Source organism: Fundulus heteroclitus, chromosome 11 (genome assembly GCF_011125445.2).
Source record: "Fundulus heteroclitus isolate FHET01 chromosome 11, MU-UCD_Fhet_4.1, whole genome shotgun sequence".
NCBI lineage: Eukaryota > Metazoa > Chordata > Actinopteri > Cyprinodontiformes > Fundulidae > Fundulus > Fundulus heteroclitus.
In genome coordinates, this window is record NC_046371.1 from 18,953,213 (window position 1) to 18,974,292 (window position 21,080).

Sequence of the window (21,080 nt, forward strand, 5' to 3'; positions counted from 1 at the left end):
TTTTACAGATTCTGCTAAAAAAAAAAACTGGCTTGAATAAATGTCCTTAGACTATCCTTTTTCTCAGTTTTCTTCTGAAAGACACTTTTCAGCTCATACTGAGGGATCCCAGGCCACAAGATTAATGAAGTCCCTTAGTTCTGGCTAGGCCCAGGAGACTGCTCCCAGTAGGACGTGCCCAGAAACCGAACCCAGAGGGCTGTCTAGCTGCAATCAGATCTTTCAATGTGAGGGAATTGCAGCTTTACTCCTTTTTGATGACTGAGTTCCTCCCCTTATCTCTAAAGAAAGCCCATCCACCCTACCAAGGAAGCTCATTTCAGCCGCTTGGTTTCCATAAAGTTCAAATCACTGATAGTTGTAAGTTGAGAGCTTCACATTTGGCTCAAGTCCTTCTTCACATTACATCAAACAAGGCCACAATCAGTCCATCAGTCCACTGCTCTGTCCAGTTGTCACTTGTGAACAAGAATGTTTTTTTGTTCTGTTTTAATTACTGCCCTTCCACTTTTAAAAAACCCATTTGGCAAAAGTTACCACAAGAGGGAGAATCAAACATGTACTACACAGGATGTTTGGCAACATGTAATCCAGTTGCAATACCACCTTGACAGCTTTAGGGTCGAACTATAAAAACAATTCTCAGTTGCTTTTTTTTTCTTTCTTCTTTAATGGGAACTTTTAGAAAAAAAACAGCTTTAGTTCCTGCTCAAAAACAAGAATCTTTCTGTCGATGAAAAACTCTTTTTGTTACACTTTCGGTTAAGAAACTCAACTTTTACATGGTGTGTTGTTTCCGTTAAACTGAGATGAAGACCGTCGCAGTTCAATGCCTTTAACTTCATGATGTAACTATAGTTTAGGAAGCACTTTTTGTCAAAGACACATAGGTGATCAGCAAATTCAGATTTCCCTGAATGACAATGGGAATGTGCCATTGTGCATATAAGCACACACCACAACATAGTACAATAACTGGAGAAGCTTAGATTAATATGCTTAGCACAAAAAATAAGGACATGTGTTAGATCATTTTTTTCTTTCTTGTAACAATGCTGGGAATAAATGCTATAGTGTTTAATAGCCTGTTTATTTCTTAATAGGTACCATATTGACTAGAACAAATGCATTTGTGGGTAGAGCAGCACAGTTGGGGAATACTTTCTGCCAATGCCAAACAGCTTTTTCTGCAATCGTCTCCCGTTTGAAGAAAATTGATATAATGCCTCAGTACTGTATAGCAAACCTGTACAAACCCACAACATCCTCCCTGAAATGGTCAAACGTATGATCACACACTGGTGTCGGATGACATCGCATCAGCAATGTGTGACTTCTCTATGGAAATTGCTGTTAGTCAGCCAGTGTTGATCCCCCTGGCATGAACATCACACACAAGCTAATCTCATAATCGTTCAGTGGGGGTTGAGGTTAGGACCGAATGCAGCCCATTCCATCCTCACCACTCCCAAATTCTGGAGGTAATCTCTGATAAACTCTGCTTTGTGCAGGTGAGCACTGAGAAGTTTTGGGATAGAGTTTAATACCTATGGGTAAACTCTGTACGGGATTACCAGTGGTTTCTAAAACTAATCTTTAACTCTATTTGCATTGAGAGTACCTCCAATGATGACAAGCTTCTTTCTAGTGAGCAAGATGCGACCCCAAACCATTACACTGACTCCTACTGAACATTTTTGACAGAGGATATAGAAAGCTTTTCATGTGGGTGTAACCCACATACGCAACTTTGCTACTCAACTCAACCATGCATTTTTCTTATAAATGTGCCACCCTTTAAGGGGAAATAAACACGCTTTTAAACACTGGAAGATGCATTCCCTGAAAAGCGTTGTTAAAACAACAATGCTTCTCTGCAAAGGTCCTTACTTTCTGTGCTAAGTGTATTGATGATATACTGTATCTTCATTCACATGCTGTTTTGGATTTGGGATGATCAATACATTGATCTAAAATAAAAAAAATAAAAAAAGAAACCTTAAATTAACTCCAGGTCAAAAGCAGGTCCAACTGAGCTGTGCTTGTTTCCCCCGTTGTCAAATTGTGGCAGAAACTCCTTCTTTTCATATAAATAGTTCTACAAAAACATCTCCCACTCTCACACAGTTGTCTCTACAAATGTAAGAGATACATACAAATGTACATACATGCAAATACACACAAAAAAACCAATAACCTCTCAATGTGGAATAATAGACCTGAAATCATATATTTATAGAAAAATACAAAAATAAAATCAAAACAAGTGTTGTTTAAACTGAAGTGAATCTCCATTGCGGTCCACTATGTGATGCCTTGGCAGGTCCGTCACTGTTTGTCTGCTCATATCCAGACAACCGTTTTAAAAAGCACCCACAACACAAAGTTTAATACTGTCGTGTAAAAAAAAAGGTCCATTGACACAAAGAGAGGGTCCTTAGCTCTCTGGCCAGCCAGTGAGGTAAACATGAAAACAACACATGTATCTATCTACACACTAAGAGATCTCTGACTTGAGGGGCTTGTGAGTGGAAATGCTCGAATCTTGCCCCTTATCAGTTCGTGGAGACCTGCGTCACTTTAAAAATAAAAGATTTTGGCTGGTCTTGTCCAAACCAGGCATGTTTTCGGTTCTGTGTGTTCCTGCAACATAGCCAGGCATCTGAAGAATGAACCCAAATATTACACCAGGGAAATATGAAGTTCAAAGTTGTCCAAAAGGAGACTTTTGAAATAAATCGTCGATCAGCATGTTTGTAAAAACCTTTGTTCTTATGACGAAATCAGTGATTTCTGAAAAATACAAGCGACGTTCAAAAGAACATCTCGAGGGACTGTATGTGGTGTTCATGTTGTCTGTCTTAAGAAATCCCTCTTCAAATAGCGCCGATCATATTCTCATCTCATGATCAGGACTTTGCTCAAGCGAGGGCTCTCTGGTGCTGATCATTGATGCGGAGGGCCCTTGGTTGACTCCAAATGGAGAAACAGCTGGTGACCGAGCGGCCAAAGGCGACAGAGACGGAGAGAAGCTTGGTGACATCGCCGCTGAGGAAATTGATCCTTCGTGACTAATGGGAGACCTTCGGAGAGAAGACAAGTGGGGGAATGTCCGCCCAATCACAGGGACTTTTGGGGGTACTGACATAGCCCCTGGGTGAGCCACTGACGTGATGAGAGGCGGTGGGTCAATTCTAGGTTTGGGATCCATTTTGGGCTTGGGTTGAAAGGGCTGGCGAGGATTCTGATTCTGCGGTGTGGTCTCATCTTTTAGCCGGGCAATCTCAGTGAAGACATTGGCAAGAGGTTGGAACTGGGGGCACCAGTTGAGCAGGTAATCCCAGTTATAGCTTCCACGAAGCTCCTCGTCACTCGCAACAATAGCGGTGAGCGACCCATCCACTGAAGGTTTGCCGTCCTCAGGAAATGCATAATCCTTGGGGAGGGAAATGTTCAGACCACGGCCGACTCCTAGGTAACCCCCTCCTTCATCCCTGTAGACAGGGAGCTGGCCAGAAAGCAAGGTCCCACTCAGACTGCCTCCTAGTTTCTTTCCTTTAAACCAAGTGCTGCCCTCCAAAGCAGCAGGTTCACAAGAAATGTCAGAAAGCTGGTCCGCATCCTGCTGAATACCAGAATCTGGTCCTCTGGCCGAGATGTGTTCCTGCATGGACGAGGTAATGGAGGCAACGCGAGGGTACTCGTTAATCATCCGGATCTCATCATCCTCTGCCGCCTCAGCTGATCCTCTACCACTGGAGTGGGAGGGATCCAAAGAGCCGCCTCTGGGGTAGGGACCACCACCAGCTCCTCCCTGATCAGCAGCATAACCTGGCAAAGTCTGGTGGTAAATAGTGTCTCCTCCAGGTCCTGAGGTGCATTCATCCAATTTATTTAAGGCAGTTCCTGACGCAAGAGTCCTGTTTCCCGTATCTTGAGCTTTTTTCCTTCTGCGCGACTTGACAAGGAAAATCACCACAGCCAAAACGACTATTAATATGATAACTCCCAGAGACACAGCAATTATAATAATAAGCAGTAAGTCTACATCAGCAGCCAAGCCAAAGTTGGTATTGGTGACATCAATGGAGATCTGGGCAGTTGCAGAGCGAGAGGTGTCAAGTGGACTATGAGCTTTCACGTCCACGGTAATAACCCTGGTTTCCCGTTTAGCTTGGCCTGACCCACTGCTGCTGCTGCCGGAACTGTCCAACTTGAGGAAAATCACACCAGTAGTTTTATTTACTTCAAAAAACGGTGAGTTGGAAGTTAGGGAGTAAAGAACAACTCCATCCACTCCTCCATCCTCATCCTGTGCTTGAATGTGGCCGATGCTCTGGCCTTTCTTGGCTCCCTCTGGCACTTCAAAGGAAAATTTGGGGGAAGTGAACTGTGGGTCGTACTCATCCTCACCTGTGACAAACACCTGTACTGTTACAGTGGCTGAATGGTTGCCTGAATCCACAGCCAAGGCTTCAAAATTGAAGGAGTTGACCTTCTCATAGTCAAATGCCATCTTACTTCTGATTTCCCCTGAACTTTGGTCCACAACAAAGCTGTCTTTTCCTTTTCCTGACCTCTCCACCATGTAGTACTTCAATTGACCAAAAACCCCAGTGTCGTGGTCTATTGCATGGAGAACAGTCACGGCCGAGTTTGCTGGCTGGTTTTCCCGGATGCTGGCTGTCAGCACCTCCACGGGGAAGAATGGATGGTTGTCGTTTACATCCTTCACTTCAACAGTGATCGGAGCTAGAGCAAAATGGCCGTGGCCATCTGTGGCTTGAACGATGAAAATGTGTGTAGACTGGTGTTCCCGGTCAAGCGTTTGCGCAAGCTTCAAGGCTCCGGTCCACTGATCAATGGAAAATAAGTTCACCTCATCTCCAGAGATGATGGTATATTGGACTTCAGCATTGGGAGTAGAGTCTGGGTCTGCAAATGGAAGCACAAGAAGCAGATTAAAAAAGAAAGAGCAGTAACTACATTAGATGAGAATATAAAACACGAGCCCACCTGTTGCAGTCAGTCGTATAATCTCAGTCCCAGAGGCGGCTCCCTCATTGAGTGACACAGTATATTCTGCTCTAGTGAACACCGGAGGGTTATCATTGACATCAGCGATGGTTATCACCGCGGCGACACTGGAGCTCCTTTGGGGGACACCTCGGTCTGACACCACCACAGTGAGGTTGTAAAACGGCTTGGTTTCAAAGTCAAGCCTCTCGGCCAGGAGCAGAGTTCCTACTGTCTGAAAGCCCCGCCCTTCCAGGAAACGCACGCTACTCTCGATCTGAAATGCATTTCCGTCATTTCCACTGGCGATGGCAAAGTCAAAGCCGCAGTTTTCTCGTGACAGGTCACTGTCAAAGGCCTCAAAGGTCAGAATTGTTGACCCTGGGGTGGTGTCTTCAGAAACTGTAGCCCTGCATACACAAAAACAGAACATTTAAGACAAAATGTTGAGACGAGACCAAGGTTAACTAGTGTAATTCAATCAATTAGAATAGCGTCATAAAGTTGATTTGTTTATTTTTTTAAGAAGCTGCTCTTTTACTGGGTGCTTTATTTAAGTATCTTAATACAAAATTGAGCTAGAAAAAAGGGTAGAAGAAAAACTGCACAAGTAAGAGGCATAACCAGCGCCTTGAGTGAATTGTGAGGCAAAAACCATCCAAAAATGTACTTGCCCTGTGTCACAACATCATCTGCCATTTACCATGGCTTGATTGCATTTGGCTGAGCAGCGAACTCGTCTCACCTAAACCTCGTTTTATTGGTCCTACATTTTTCTGCGATAATTCTTTTTTTAATTTTCACTAGGTGCAAGCCATAATCATCAAAATTCCTAGAAATAAATGCTTAGAAAAATGCCTGTCTGTCTTTATAGAATCTGTACAGTTTAAAAATGTCCCTTTTTGAATTGAGCTTTCAGTGATATTCTAATTTACTGATATGCGTCAGTAAGTGAATGTCGACAAACCTGTATTCTGACTGGTGAAACACTGGAGCGTTGTCGTTGACGTCAGAGATGTGAACCTGGACTGTAGTAAGGGTGGAGAGCGGGGGCGAGCCTCCGTCACGGGCTTCAATGACGACGTCGACTGCTGGGCGTTCAGGGTCAAACTCAGCTCGGTGGTTGATGAACAAGGTTCCTGAACAGAAACTGCAATCTAGTCACGGTGCACACATGTAGGGATTACTTAATAGTCAAAACTGAATGGTAAAGATAGCCTCACCGTTGCTGGGGTTAATATAGAAACCCTCCTGAGTGGACGATATCACTTTGTAGGTGATTTTTCCATTATCTCCAGAGTCCCTGTCAGTAGCTGTTACAGTGATAACGGCACTTCCTGGTGGCGTGTGTTCAGGCAGGATAATCTGGAGAGCAAGTATAGTGAATTACTAATATTTATGAAAAAAATTACGGTTTTCTGTATTCATTTATCACTTTTATAGTTTTTGTCACATAGAGATGCCTAAAAATTGACCTGTCAATGGACAACAACTCAACAGACTGTTCCTTTACTAATAGAAACAAATGTGTACTTGTTACACTGCAAAAACGGATCTAAAATTAAGTAAAATGTTCTTAAAGTTAGTGTATTTATCCTTGATTTGGGCAGGTAAATAAGACTATCTGCCAATGGAACGAGTATTTTTACCCCTAAAATAAGATAATTAGACATCCTGCACTTGATATAGGATGGTGGAAATGAATTGTTCCTATTTTAAGTGCAAAAATCTTATTCCATTGGCAAATCATCTTATTTACCTGCTCAAATCAAGGACAGACACACCGATTTTAAGAACATTTTACTTATTTCTAGTTCCATTTTTGCAGTGATAAAAGGTATGTGTGGATAACCTGATTTATTTCTGTCTCATTATAACAATTTTGAATCAAAATTATATAAGATACAGGACAAAAAAGAAAAACAAACCCCAAAAAACTGTGATAAAGATCCCGAATCCAAGTCCAGAGGACAACAGGCAATACCCTCGGAGAGAGGGATAAACTGCATATCATAACACAGTCCCTGCTTTTCCTCAGTGTGTGCTAATGCTGAGGTAATTTCCTGACACAGTTTATATAGGCTCATCTCTACAACTTTTCCCCAGTTAAAATTAGGCAGTTAACTTTTATCACCCACTGTGTGTGCACCCGGGCCATGTGCCTGCGTGTTTTTACAGCAGTCTTAAAGCTGTGTGCTGCAGCGACAATTTCTGGATTAAAATTTATTACGGTGTCAAGTCGTTACAGGTGTGAGAAGGTCAAAAATGAAAACGATCGACTGTGTGCATTTCCCCATGCAGATGTGATTTATAGCGCACATAGAAATAATGAGTTTAACGAGTTTACATATGGATGAAATTTAAACAAAAAGGACTTTTTCTTGTCATGGGCCGTCCTACCTGATAGAGATCATGGGTGAATGCAGGTGCGTTGTCGTTTATATCCTCCACCACTATCGTAATGTTGGCCTCAGTTTGGTGCTGGCTGTCCGTGGCTCTGACAGTCAGGGTGTACCATGTCTTCTCCTCGAAGTCCAGGGGTCCAGTGATTGACACGCCCCCACTGTAACGATGAATCCCAAATTTGCCTGCAGCTGTTGGGTCCAGCTGCAAGGAGTAGGAGAGGGCGGGACCGGAGTCGACGTCGTTGCCCGTCACAAGAGTGATCTCTGTGCCGATTAATGTATCTGGTGACAAAGTAGAAATGAGACGTAGAAACGAGACGTAAATCTGTTAGCTGCACCCGACACTGGTTGCTGAATTTGAAACGGAGCTTGTCCAAAATAAAAATGCTTACTTTCTGGGATGCGAACCTCCTGGGGTAAAGGAATGGTAGGACTGTTGTCATTTTGGTCAACAATTATCACTGTCAGTGTGGCTAAACCGGCCAGTCGTGGACTTCCTCTGTCTGTCGCAGTAACTACAAGCCTGTGAAAGGGCAGAATAATAATTTGTCCAGAGATGTTGTTGATATTAGAAGAGGAGAACATACGTCTTCTCATGCAAAGCACCTCGCCAAATTTACTGTGATGCGTAAAACGTCTTGAAATAAAAGACAAATTTTATTACAGTAGCATGACCTCACACTAAAAATGTTAGAAAATGCAAGCTGAATACATTTATTTGGTTTGAAATTATCAAATAGTTCCTTAAAAATAAGTAGAGGAATCACATAAAAAATTACTAAGGCATCTTTTTGCTTTTAAAGGATTTATTTATTTATTTTGCCACCATGCAAATTGAAGGGGGATGGTAAGAGAGGTAAAAAAAAAAATCTCTAGAGTTTCGGTTAGAAAATTGCTGCAACCTTTTTATACATCTTTTTCTAGAAAACTAACAGGCGTGAAGGGTGATGAAATCCAATTCTACACATACAATATGTAGCAAACTGAACTTACAACAAATGTGTGCATTGTATGTCCATTTACAAAAAGTTCAGTTACATGAAATATATGTTACATAATATCAGGAAAATATGTAATTGTGATAATATTGCTGAAAATTGTGAAGACCATGTCGAATAAGACTTCTCTTCTTTGTTTAGCAACATTTGAACCTTCCCACCGTTTTTTTGTGAGGTTTCGCATCTTGACTACAGAAAATATACTTTATGCGGAAGCTTCAAGGGCAGGCGCAGACTATCCAGCTGGGCATAAATGCTACTGTCACACAGTGTTAATGCACGGCACATGAAATCTGATAATTGCCAAATATTGTATCCTTTATGATCTTGCAAACATTTATGGAATGACATAAATTGTTTTTATATATTGTGCAGCTCCAATTCCACAAGGATGCATGTTGAATGTTTTCATGGACTTTTATCTTAACTACTGGTTTATCCTCACTTAGTTTTTGTGAAGATCTCCCGGTCCATGATGGCAGCTGTGGTGATGCTTCCTGTCATCGGGTCGATCTTAAACAGGCCGCTCATGCCTGACGATTGGATGGAGTATGTTACCTGACCATTTTGGCCTTGATCCACATCCTCCGCCAGCACCTTGAAAAACATTTAGGAAAGGGAAGAGAGAAAAAAAAAAGAAAAAAAGAATTTAATTTTGCCTCAGGAACAGTCAACGGATCTAACGCTATTTGACTTTGCAATTTGAAACCGACTTTTGGGATTTTCTAGACACCTGTATAATTGGCGTTTCATAGCCTTGTGCTTCTTTCATGTAGGCGAAATAGTTCTGCAGCTGGAAGCGTGGAAGGTTGTCATTGACATCCTGAAGGACTAAATTAATTGCCATGAATGATGTGGAGGACACAGTTTCAGCTTTCACAACAAGACGGAGTCTGGGGGTGTCCTCAAAGTCTAGTCCCTGGGAGCTCTGCACCCAGATTTCACCTGCAGGACAGAAGGGACAAGGACAGTGTTACTGAAAAAGGATGGGTACGATCCTCAAACTGGGATAGCTTTACACACCTTCAAGGCTCCACCAAATTTGATAGTCTCACCTGTTGAGGAGCTGATACCGAAAGCCTGCTTTTTGTTTCCACTAAAGAGACTATAGCTGATCCCTTTACGTGTGCCGTCTGGATACTGGGCCTGAGCCTGAGCCACTGCTGTGCCTGGAATTTTGAAGCAGAGAAAATATTCCTTACTGGTGAGAAAGGAGTAGCTGAGAAATGACGCAATTCTCAGATTCCTAACAATGAACCCCAACCTTTCATGGCATTTTCCTGTAAGCTGACATCTCGAGCATTCCTGGAGAACCGAATGCCATTGTACTCCACTTCCTTCACATAAATCACCACCACTCCTTGTGCGGACTGAGCTGGGCTGCCTTGATCCATGGCTTCCACTATCAGGGTCCTCTGAGCCTGGGTCAGATCTCTCAGGGGTTCGGTGGCCTGGATCTCCCCAGTGAGCGAGTTGATGCTGAAGCCCCTCACAGATGTGGCAAAGCGATAAAACACGGAGCCGTTGGCACCGAAGTCCTTATCCTCGGCCTTCATCGTGGCTAGAACGCGCTGCGAACGCCTGCTGGACACTTCAATGACCAACGGGTCTTGTGTGAAGAACGGAGCGTTATCGTTGACGTCAAGGACGGTGACCGTCACCTGTTAGATAGACGTCCCATCAGTGAAGAGAATAAAATCATTGCGTAAGTGAAGCAATTGGCATCCATCACCCCTTTTTCTACCTGAGCGGAGGAGTTCCTGGGCGCAGCAGGCGAAAGGTCAACAGCAAACACCTGGAAGCTGTACGTCGCAAATTTTTCCCGATCGAGAGGTGCCGACGTGGTGACGCGGCCGGTCTCCTCGTCGACGGCGAACGCTCCGTGTGCCTCCCGGCTGAGAAAATACAACACCTTCCCGTTGAGGTCATCATCAGCATCTGTTGCTGACACCTGAAACAGAAAAGAGAGAAAAATATTCAACAACATATAAATAAACCGCGCGCGCGTTTAAAGCTATGATTATCTCCTGATCATCTGACTCACCTGAAGAACTTGAAAACCCTCGGCAGCATCCTCCGAGACCTCCACGGTGTAGCTGTTCTTTTTAAACACAGGGCTGTTGTCGTTGACGTCCAGCACTTTGACCTCAACTTTGACAGTAGCGGAGAGAGGGGGGCTCCCTCGGTCCATGGCCACCACCTCCAAGATATATCCCGATTTTGTTTCCCTGTCAAGTCCACGGGAGGTGGACAGAGCTCCCGTGTTGGGGTGGAGTTGGAAAGCTCCATCGTGGTCACCGGCTACCATGATGACAGAAGATACAAAAAAAATGTCGGAAAAAACTTGTGTATTTCCTGCAACCTTGTACTTTTATCAATCAAGTAACCAAAACAAGACTGAGGTGACGGCAAAGATCTCTTTTGGACATGGAGGAAGCAAGCATATTCTAAATGGCAGATAAAACTAAGCCTGTATATCTTTATCTTTAGATATAGTTAGTAACCCTTTATGGTCTGAACATATTTACAATTATATTAAAAAATTAAATGTGTTTTGCTTTCTGTCAAATGCTAAATGTATTAGAGCTACTGTAGTTGATTTGGATGTACCATTTACAAGAGAAGTTTGAGGCGATTTTGTGACAGTCTAAAAGGGTTTGATTCAAATAACATCAAATAAACAAATTAGCTTGATCCTTTCTAGCATGAAAAACAATGGAATACAAAAGACACTCTCTGTAAAAGCTTAATTATATCAAATAAGACACATTCTAATTTGCCGCAGCAACTGAAGCAATGTAGAGTAACTAACTTTATAGCAAGAATGAATCCTTGAAATGTGGGGTTAGAAACAATATGCTATCTCTCACCGACAATTCTGTACTCTAGCTCTCCACCAGGACCCGAGTCTGGATCCGTGGCCTTGATGAAGCAAAGCTCCACAGGCGCCTGGTTTTCTGGTACCTCGAGTTCATAGGACAACTTTGCAAAGACGGGAACGTTATCGTTCACATCTTGGACCTCCACATGGACCACAGCCTTGGCAAAATTTGGAGGCAACCCTCCATCCCTGGCATACACTGATGAGAGATTATCAATTGATAGTTTAAACTGATGCACAAAGAAGTGTATTTTTGTACACAACAAATCATATAAAGCTTAGTAAAATAGCATGTTTTGAGTACCAGTGAGTGTGTAATGATCCTGAGATTCTGTGTCAAGTTCCTTTGTGGTGGTGATGACTCCAGTCGAAGGATTGATGACAAAACCCTCCTCTGTCACACCTCCATAGGTTATGTGACCATTAGAACCTGTTATAAAAAAACAACAATAAAAAACAAATTAAAATAAGTGTGAAGAAGAACATTGAAACTATTGTAAACTACCAGGCTCAATTGTCCTCATTTGCATTCCCATTCCTTAACATTTCCATACATTGACCGACAAACTTCAATGTGTTGCATCAGTATTGTTTTGTGTTACCAACACAAGGAATGAAAAAATATGTGTTTTTAAAACGTTTTCAAATAAACATCTGAAAACCAAGTGCTGCATTTGTGTTAATTCCCTTCGTCTATCACCCCCAATAAATCCAAGTCAGCTGGGTTCAGTAGTCACTTCGTTATTACATAAAATCAAATCTATTGAGACAGCTTTGCTGTAAAGACTTCAGAGGTTTGTTAGTGAACATTAGTCAACCGCTTGGCCAGGAGAGCTTAGATCAGAGAAGCAGTCAAGAATCTCAAGACAACTTTGGAAGAGTTGCAGAAATCCAAAGCTCGGGTGTGAGAATCTCTCGAAAGCCAACCAAACGAAACACAAACCAGGGTTATATGGAAAAACTGAAAAGAAGGCAATTATTTGAACCACAAGCGAAATGGTACGCGTGGCAGAAAACAAACACAACACACCAAACAACAATTAAACCAACAACTCCCACTCTGAAACATGCTGATGATAGCATGCTGTTTGGACGCTTTTCTTTTGGCTTCTTATCAGGGAAGCATATCATAGTTGGTGCCATTAAATACAGAGCAACAATAAAACCTGCAAAGAGCTGCAAAAGAATAGCAGGTCAAAATTTTGCTTGGATTTCAATTTTTTTAATAAATTAATTCAAACAACAGCAACAACTATAATAATAGAAAAGGCTGGTGAAAACCGTAACAGCAAATTTTGAACAATCGTTTGCCCTGCACTGTAAGCATGAATGCTTGGTATTGCTGTTTGCACAAACGTCATGGATGTTTGTTGCTCTTTGAGCTGTGGAAAGTCGTGTTTGGAGGTGTGCATCAGTAAGACGGCTTCTGTTTGGCGTTCTTCATCTTTATCAGACCACATTCTGTTTTAGAATTGCTCAGTTAAAGCCCATCACTAAATCCAATAGGGACTATTTGTCAAGACTCGAGAAGTGCTACACTCTCCTTCGATCTGACTGAGCTTGATCCATTTTGCGAGGAAGAATTTGCGAAAATTCCAGTCTCTAGATATGCAAAGCTGCTGGAAACACATCCCAAAAGACTTCCAGCTGTAACCACAGCCAGAAGGTGGTTGTAGCCAAGTATTTACTCTGGAGGCGGGCTGCATACAAAAGCATTTTAAGTAACATAGCAAAAACTAAAAGAGTTAAAGAGATGTGAATACTCAAGGCCTATAAATAACTCTTTATTTGCAACATTTGTGCAACTCAACACATTTCCCTCATTTAGTAGGTCTAAATATTCAAGCTGCTTTTGCTACGGTTGACTGTCTCTAGCCCGTTAACAAGTCACAGCATTTTAATGAGCTCATAAGCTTTATGTTTATCAAGGGTTCTGTTTTCGCAAACCTTGATCTCGGTCTGTGGCCGTTATAGTGAACACCGTTGCTCCTGGTCCTCGATTTTCCATCACTTGGGCCTCGAACTCTGCCTGCTGGAACACGGGAGCTTCGTCGTTCACGTCGATCACCTGCACACACAACAGCTGGGAGGTGGAGAGCTGTGGTGTTCCATGATCCTCCGCCACGATTGTTAGATTGAAGACCTCCTGCTCTTCCCGGTCCAGAGCTTTAAGGATGGAGAGAGAGCCTGCAAACAGAGAGAATGTATAGAATTGTTTAGTAAAGGTCTTAAAAAAAAAAGGATTACTTCACCATTTTGTGGCCTTACCAGACTTCCCACAGAAATCCTCATTTGGATTACACGCTTTAAATTTGCATTCAATTTGAATTGTCTTTAAATCCGTCAGTCTCCAGCTAATGTGTGAATGCGTGTAACTTGTGTGAATGCCTCTAATTCACATGGATCAGTGTGCAGAGTCCATTTATGCTTACCCTCCTCACTTTTTCTGTCTCTATCCTAAAGCCTTCCTGTCATCCTACCAACTACATGGAGGGTCAGCCAAAGTGAGAGGAAATATGAAATACATGTTTACATGTGTATGTTTGTACTTTACGTAATTTATAAATGCCACAGCATGCCAATAATACGCAGTGTGCTGACTTCTTTGTGCGGTCTGAGACTCTGACATCTACGGGGGGTCTTGCCTATTTCAGTTAGAGGCAGAAGCAGGAAAATTGTTTGTTTAAATAGGTCAGGACCCTAGTTTTTAGGGCCCTTTACCTTTTTTAATAGGAAAAACAAACAATTCAGACTTAAATTTATTTTACATTACATTACTAATTTTGACTCTGATACAACTTAAAGTATTATCTATTCATATCATGTCAGCCATAAATACTCCCATGACAACAAATGATTAGGAAAAAATTTTTTGTGCACGTCATAAAACCAGCAATGAAGCTTAAGTAATGGGTTTTGGCACAAAGTTGGCAATTTGTAAGCAGTAATCAGTCTAATCTACCTCCTCCATAAGCCATTTAGTTTGGCAAACCTCTTCACAATACACGATAATCTGCCATTTCATCTCATAATAACTCCAGATTTAACATCGCAGAGCCCAGAAGTGAAATCGACCCGGCCGACACTTAAAAGCAATGACGTTAGGACTTTCTTCCATCTGGAAGCTGCATTAGGTGTCTGTTTTATGGTTCTTAATCCCAGTCACCCCCATATATGAAGCGACTGAGTCTCAACGTATATAATTCTGATTCTACATTCCAATATCCTAAATAAAGATTATTTCCCACGAACAAATCTGTCAAGACAGCATCAGAAAACTGGTACAGATACAAAACATTTCTCCAAGGGATTGAGTGATCCTCTAGTAAAAGAAAGTTATGAGGGTTATAAGTACTTAAGCAGTTAAGACAAAGCGCTTCCAAGGGTGTAATTTTAATCTTCTGGAAAGTGTTGCTCATCCATATCCATGGCCATTACGCACATTTTTTATCACGATATTCACCATAAAAGTAGTCTGTATTAATTCTGTCAAAATGGTTACTCAGAAAATATGTTTGTGTTCCTTTCAAGTCTTTACCTACACCGCCCCCCCCCCTCCACCTGTTTTAGTCATCTCAGATTCTACAAACTTATAAATCACACATTTATAAAAGTAAACAACCAAAGTATGCAAGGTACGAGCGCAGATATTCAACATGCTGGCACTACCTGACTTCATCAGATGGGCCGACAGTTATGGAGGACAAAACTGACATTGAGCATTAATTTATTTCTGCATTTATTCTTAATTATAAGTATGTATTGATTGTATACTTTATTTAATCATTTCATTATTTATTTATTCATTTATTCATTTGTGTGTTCATTCCTACATTGTTTTATTCATTCGTTCAATTATTTATTCATTCATTCATTCTTTTATTTATTCTTTAATTTATTTATTTATTCATTCATTCATTCATTTCTACATTTCTTCATGCATTTCTGCCTCGTTATGCAAATGAGGAGGGGCGGTGTCTCCAGGTTTCAACTTCTACCTATTGGTTGGTTAGATATCATTGCATCACTCAAGTCTCCATGACGACACCAGTCACACCAAACACTGCTACCCATGAGATGTATTCTCAACTTCCCTTAAAAGCTCTGAGACCAAACGTCTGCCTGCCGAGTTCGCCATTGCTACACAATGCTTTTTGGACGGAAAGTCTTCTTCTTCTTTTAGGTATTAATGGCGGTTGGCAAGGGTCAAGATAGCGATATTGCGAGGAAAAAAACAACTGGAGGGAAAGTCATTCTGCATTTATCCTTAATTATGTCGGTTTGGTCCTCCTACAGGGTCTGGGAGTTCGTCCTATAACCAGTAACAACTCCATCTGTCTCGGCTGTTGTGTCCTTGGGCAAGACACCGTCACCTGCTTTTCCTGCTGCCCTTGGTCAAAGGGCCCGGCGGCGCCGATCATGTGGCAACCCCACTTCTGTCAGTCTGCCCCCAAGGCAGCTGTGGCTACAAATGTATCTTAACACTGTCAGCATGTGAATGAGTGAATTACTGACTGTAGCGTAAAGCGCATTGGGTCCACGAACTTGATAAAGTGCTATACAAATGCAGGCTATTTACCATTTTATTAGAGGGCAGCTAAGCTTAAGTTACTGGTTCCTGAAACTGCTGTTCACCAAACGGAGAGGATAGAAAGCCTAGCTAGATTTGTTCTTCTCTTCCTCTGCCCATTGAAAACCTGAAGAAGCCTAAAGAAATGTACCTGTGTTAGGATTCAAAGTGAAACGACCGGCGCTGTCGCCTGCTTGGATTCTGTAGGACACTCTGCCGTTTTCTCCTTCGTCTTTATCGCGTGCCACCACGTACAAAATCACAAACCTGTGTAGGAACGACAGAAGCAGTGCATCACAAAAAAATGACATTCTTTTATGCCATAAATCAATCTCATCTTTTGAGAGGAAGATATTATGAGAAATGCGCTAAAAGTGAAAACAAACCTAATGTTTTGACACTCACCCAACAGGCTGATCCTCCATGACACTGACTGCAGACGGAGAGCTAAAAGTCGGAGCGTTGTCATTTTCATCCGTCACAAACAGCTGAGCGGTGACCGAGCCCCAGCGCCTCTGAGAGGGTTGCACTGCTTGGTCCGTGGCTCGCACCACAAGATAGAGGGAGGGCGTAGACTCGCGGTCTAACTTCTGCCCCAAGGTAAGGACACCGGTTACAGGGTCAAGGACCAGGGGGTCAGGAGAGTCAGGCCAGAGATGCTCAAGGGAGTAACGCAGCTCACTGTTGGGCCCACTGCCGTCCTATGCAACACAAAGAATAGGACTGATGGTGAATACCTCGTCTGCAGTTTCTTTAAATAGTCTCAATTATTTAATTAATTAATTATTTCCGAGGAATGACTGTTATAACCTTTTAATGTGCTCTCCATAGTTCACCAGGCTTTGTAAACACTCTTTGAGATTCTCTTTGAACTTTGGCTAAAACTAGGCGTTAGAGATGGCCTTCAGTCAATCAATAAATCAACTATAGGCCAAGTCTTCTCTGGGGATTCATAGTATTGGTAATAAATACATGTTGTTCATCAAACTGTAATATCTTTGGCATCTTTCTCTAACTACACCTAAGAAATGGGAAAAAATGCCTAATATCCCTGCCACATCACAACCTGCTTAGTGTTTCAGTAGCATAGGAATATAAGCTATATATAACAAAACCAGCATTGCCTTTTTATGCCTTTAACACTTTTTCATGCAAAGATCAAAAGATTCTGCGGCACGAGCGCTGCTGCTTTCGCATGATGCTCTATATACTTTACATGTGCACCATTGCTATGCCATTTATAGAAATGCTATTTAAAAATCGCTGGAATGGAATACAATTACTGATTCTCGTGAAGCATTAAGTAAACGCTTTGTTTTATTCCGATGAAGATTCAGTTACTTCGGCATTGCCAGATGATTGACACTGCAATGCCCTTGCATGATTGACACTTCAAATTCCCTACCACACCACTAATAGACAGTATGGTCTTTTAAATTTAACAATGTGTGCATAAATACATAAAAACATTCCCAGCTTAAATAGGCGCCACCACTAAGGCAAACTTCAGGTGTCAGGGCTTCCTCATACAGGTGGATTCTGCTTTTTCTTTGTGCACACAACAACAGACACTGGGACGTTTTCAAAACAGTACAATCTGGAATCCATTTTAAATTGTGCCGTTTTCAGAGAAACGGCCGTCATTGTGGTGTAAAAGAACAATAGAAACTGTAGAAAAAGTTGTTTTTTTTAACAAAAAATGTTGTGCACAATGGGCCTCCTCTGAGACTGAGGGCATAATCTGCTTTCTGACTTATGAAGCATTGAAATTACATTTTAAGATAGTCAAGTTATTCCTTGAATAAAAAAATAAAACCATGACCTCATTTAAAATTCACAAGTAGTCTTCAAACTACGAGCACCTAAAAAGTAACACAATTCACAGATTTGATGGGATTTGATCTTTCTCAAAATCCACTTGATTTCTTTTAGTTTACATCATGTATTTTATAGTGTGGATTTTTTATACGGAAACACACGTCACAGTTTACAAAATAGTGTGACAGTGGCACTGGAATAAAATCGACAAAGGTTGAAGAAAAACCTTCTGAAAGCCAGGCGAACTATTTATCAAGATTATTTTCATATATTACCATAAAGTTAGTCTTGTTGGAATCCAAATAAAGAGAAGTGAGCGATGACTGGAGACGTTTGGGAATTATTGTACGCTGCCCAAATCTAAAGACAGGGGTTAACGGTGCAACGATTTTCTTACCTTATCTACAGCCTGGAATGTATATATAGAAGCCTCCGGCTCTATGTTTTCTGGGATCACAATTGTCACCGGGTCTTCTGAAAACTCAGGAGCATGGTCATTGCTATCCTGCACATCGATGTCCAGCTTGACCAGATGGCTGCTGGGAAACGCCTGAGAGAAATCAGACACCTCAATGTGCAGAGTGTATCTTGACCCCTTCTCGTAGTCCAGCTCGCGCACCAGGTACACGTTGCCCTCCAGACGGTCCACCATGAAAGTCCCGTCCCGGTCGGTCCCTCCCACCACCAGGTAGGTCACTTGGCCTTCCTGCACAGCAGTATCCTGGTGGTCAGATGGGCGCAGTGAGCCAATAATGGAGCCAGGAGCAGTACCTTCAACCGCGTTGAGGGTCATAGAAAGGACATTGGCCGTTGGGGACGACCTGGAGTTGCTGAGAACCTGAAAAGAGGACAAATCAAGTCAAACAACTTCAATTTTTCTAGTATTTGCAGCCAATTTCATCACCGAACAATGGTAGCTCAGATAGCAATCACGCTGAGCATTTTTTTCCCCCAATCAACAGAGGGGCTGAGCCAAAACACACAGAAACAAACTTCAGAACATTTCGATGTATCATTTAAATGAAGCATGCTAGAAAATCATCAAGGCAAAGTCTGTTGTATGTAACAAGACTGAATTTCTTTTAATATTCAGGAGACAGGGCAGCTGTACGGCACACAACCCGGAACTCGTACTTGAGATGTATTGGTGCCATTTTTTTTTTCTTTTGCTATAATTACAAAAACCCTCTTGAGCATTCTGACTGCACATGAAGGGAAAATGTGCAATTTTCCCAAGTAAATAGCTTGACACTGCAACAATCTGATTTCAACCATGGAGGTAAAGAGTAACAGTAGAATAAAAGATTTGATGGGAAAATATAGATACTACTTATAAAAACGCAGAGCAATTACCAACAGCCACATACCTCAGTCTGTGCTAAAGAAAAACATCTATACAAGAGGGGCTTGGACATAATATACTCGATTACCATGGTCACTGGGCTGGATTTCCATCATATATGTTTTTTTTCTAGTAAACTGATAAATCTTTGTTTTTTATTTGGTCAAATGTGTTTCTGGGGGACACGTGTGGGCCCCATTTAGATTTGGCTCAGGCTGGATGGGTATTTACAGGGGCTGGGCTCACAATTGCCATTTTGCGTGGGAGCCATTGGGGTTGGCCTTGACACACAGTATGTTCCTAAAATTTGGCTGGATAACAACAATAAATTCACAATATGTTGTGCAGCTCTTTTGGCCGTTCAATGCTCTACCTCAAATCAGTATTAAGAAAATCACTGCAAATTGTGTAAAACCCAATCACGACCCATATAGGTCCATTTTTTTTACCCAGAGTTGTCCTGTATCAAACTAAAACATTCTGTTAGCGGAGGCTGGAGTGGGGGACGTTAAGTAACCAAAATTTCCATCCAGGGCCCATTTCTCCACACCATTTTCTACCATTTTCAAATAAAAACGTTGGCAGGTTCTTAGCTTGTTAGATGATGTTGGAGAACTAGCGTCTACTTTATCCATAGTCCAGGTTCCCAATGGCATTTTAGAATAATATCAGTTTAAATATAAGAGCCCTGGCTAAACTCCGTTTGGAGTATTGACTAAGTCATTGCGTTAGCCACATGCTAAAAAAAAAGCCCTTTGTGGCTGCCATTTTTAAGGCCATTATAAAGAAGTAGAGCATAATTTTGTGTGCTTGGCTTGAAAAACTGTATTACAATCCATAAATATCTAGAGGTAAAGCATCTAGGGTTTCCCTAACAGTCAAAAGGTTCTCATACTTTACAACGATGTTCATATTAAAATTGATACTATTGCGGCTTTGGCAACTTCTTGCCTAACATGATTACAATTAAGTGATTTGATAAGGTTCCCCGGTGTTTAAAAGATCTTCCACACTGGTCACAGCTGTGGAGTCTCAGCCCACTGCAACTGTTTTAGTGCCCCTTTAAATTATGAGCACTTGCAAAAGTTTTCTCACACTGGCCAAAGGAGTAGCATTTTCCAACATGTCCAGAAGCCTGTTGGTGCTGAGCAGAGTGCCACAAGCAACAGCTCAAATTTCGGTCATTAAAGTTCACATTTAGATCAAAGAGAGAGAGAGAGAGAGAGCAAATGTTTCTGTATGTTTCGTCAGCACACAGTATTAACTGGAACCACAGAAAATATGCTATGAGACGAAATAAATAAGGTTCTATCAAAATAAAGAGCAAATATGCTAATGTTATCATTACGGTGCAGCAAACATGTCAAAGTCTAAGTCTAATTAGCCACGATCACAATACGAATGTAGACAGTGTGATAAGGATGAAGCGTGGACAAAAAGTGCTGATCTGGGTTTGCTGATCTATACCGCAGTGCTTTTTACTCTTCCTGTTTTTCCTGTACAAGACGTCCAGTGTTTTCACGGTACTACTCATAGTGAACAGTGAAAAGTTTCCCTCGTTGGATTCTATCCACAAACTTAATGAAATTTTATCTCAAAATCAATAAACCGGACATATCTCCTCATCCAAAACAAGCGTTTCAGCATGTCTGTGTGCATACGTGTGTCGCTCTCTGCTACTGTACAGCGCTGTGCATCCCCCCCCCTTTTTTTTTTTGTTTGTATTATTCAGCCCAGCTGGCTCTCATCAAATCTCATCTGGGAGCGTTTGATTTCAAGGTGCCTGTTTCCCCTCTGTCTAATCACACTGTCACACAAGGAGCGCAACGAGTGAAATCGGAGGCCAGCGGTCCTGCTGCAATTAGCATCCTTTTCCTTTCTGAAATCACATCAGGCAGAAAAACAAAGAGCTCCAAGCTCCATGGTGAAAGCAAGCCACCGCCGCCCTTTCCTCGAAGACATTTTTTCTCCTGCAGATTAATTCCTGATATTGTATGTTGATATGCAGGATTGACCTTCGCTGGAGAGAATTCAGAAAATCAGTCCTGGC

At 41.9% G+C, this 21,080-nt stretch overlaps 1 protein-coding gene across 1 annotated transcript in view; it reads right to left on the reverse strand.

The window, feature by feature from the left end:
* Positions 1 to 650: 650 nt before the first annotated feature.
* dchs1b (dachsous cadherin-related 1b) overlaps positions 651 to 21,080 on the reverse strand; it is a 113,446-nt gene continuing 93,016 nt past the window's right edge. The window contains exons 12-29 of the mRNA XM_036143050.1: positions 18,086 to 18,526; positions 16,276 to 16,571; positions 16,022 to 16,137; positions 13,248 to 13,487; positions 11,605 to 11,730; positions 11,290 to 11,499; positions 10,464 to 10,720; positions 10,164 to 10,370; positions 9,684 to 10,080; positions 9,475 to 9,588; positions 9,153 to 9,364; positions 8,865 to 9,016; positions 7,814 to 7,944; positions 7,417 to 7,703; positions 6,240 to 6,381; positions 5,984 to 6,155; positions 5,017 to 5,426; positions 651 to 4,935 (exon numbers count right to left, since the gene is read on the reverse strand). Coding sequence (XP_035998943.1) covers positions 2,891 to 4,935; positions 5,017 to 5,426; positions 5,984 to 6,155; positions 6,240 to 6,381; positions 7,417 to 7,703; positions 7,814 to 7,944; positions 8,865 to 9,016; positions 9,153 to 9,364; positions 9,475 to 9,588; positions 9,684 to 10,080; positions 10,164 to 10,370; positions 10,464 to 10,720; positions 11,290 to 11,499; positions 11,605 to 11,730; positions 13,248 to 13,487; positions 16,022 to 16,137; positions 16,276 to 16,571; positions 18,086 to 18,526 — 5,955 coding nt within the window. The 3' untranslated portion in view covers positions 651 to 2,890. The remainder of the gene's footprint in view (positions 4,936 to 5,016; positions 5,427 to 5,983; positions 6,156 to 6,239; positions 6,382 to 7,416; positions 7,704 to 7,813; positions 7,945 to 8,864; positions 9,017 to 9,152; positions 9,365 to 9,474; positions 9,589 to 9,683; positions 10,081 to 10,163; positions 10,371 to 10,463; positions 10,721 to 11,289; positions 11,500 to 11,604; positions 11,731 to 13,247; positions 13,488 to 16,021; positions 16,138 to 16,275; positions 16,572 to 18,085; positions 18,527 to 21,080) is intronic.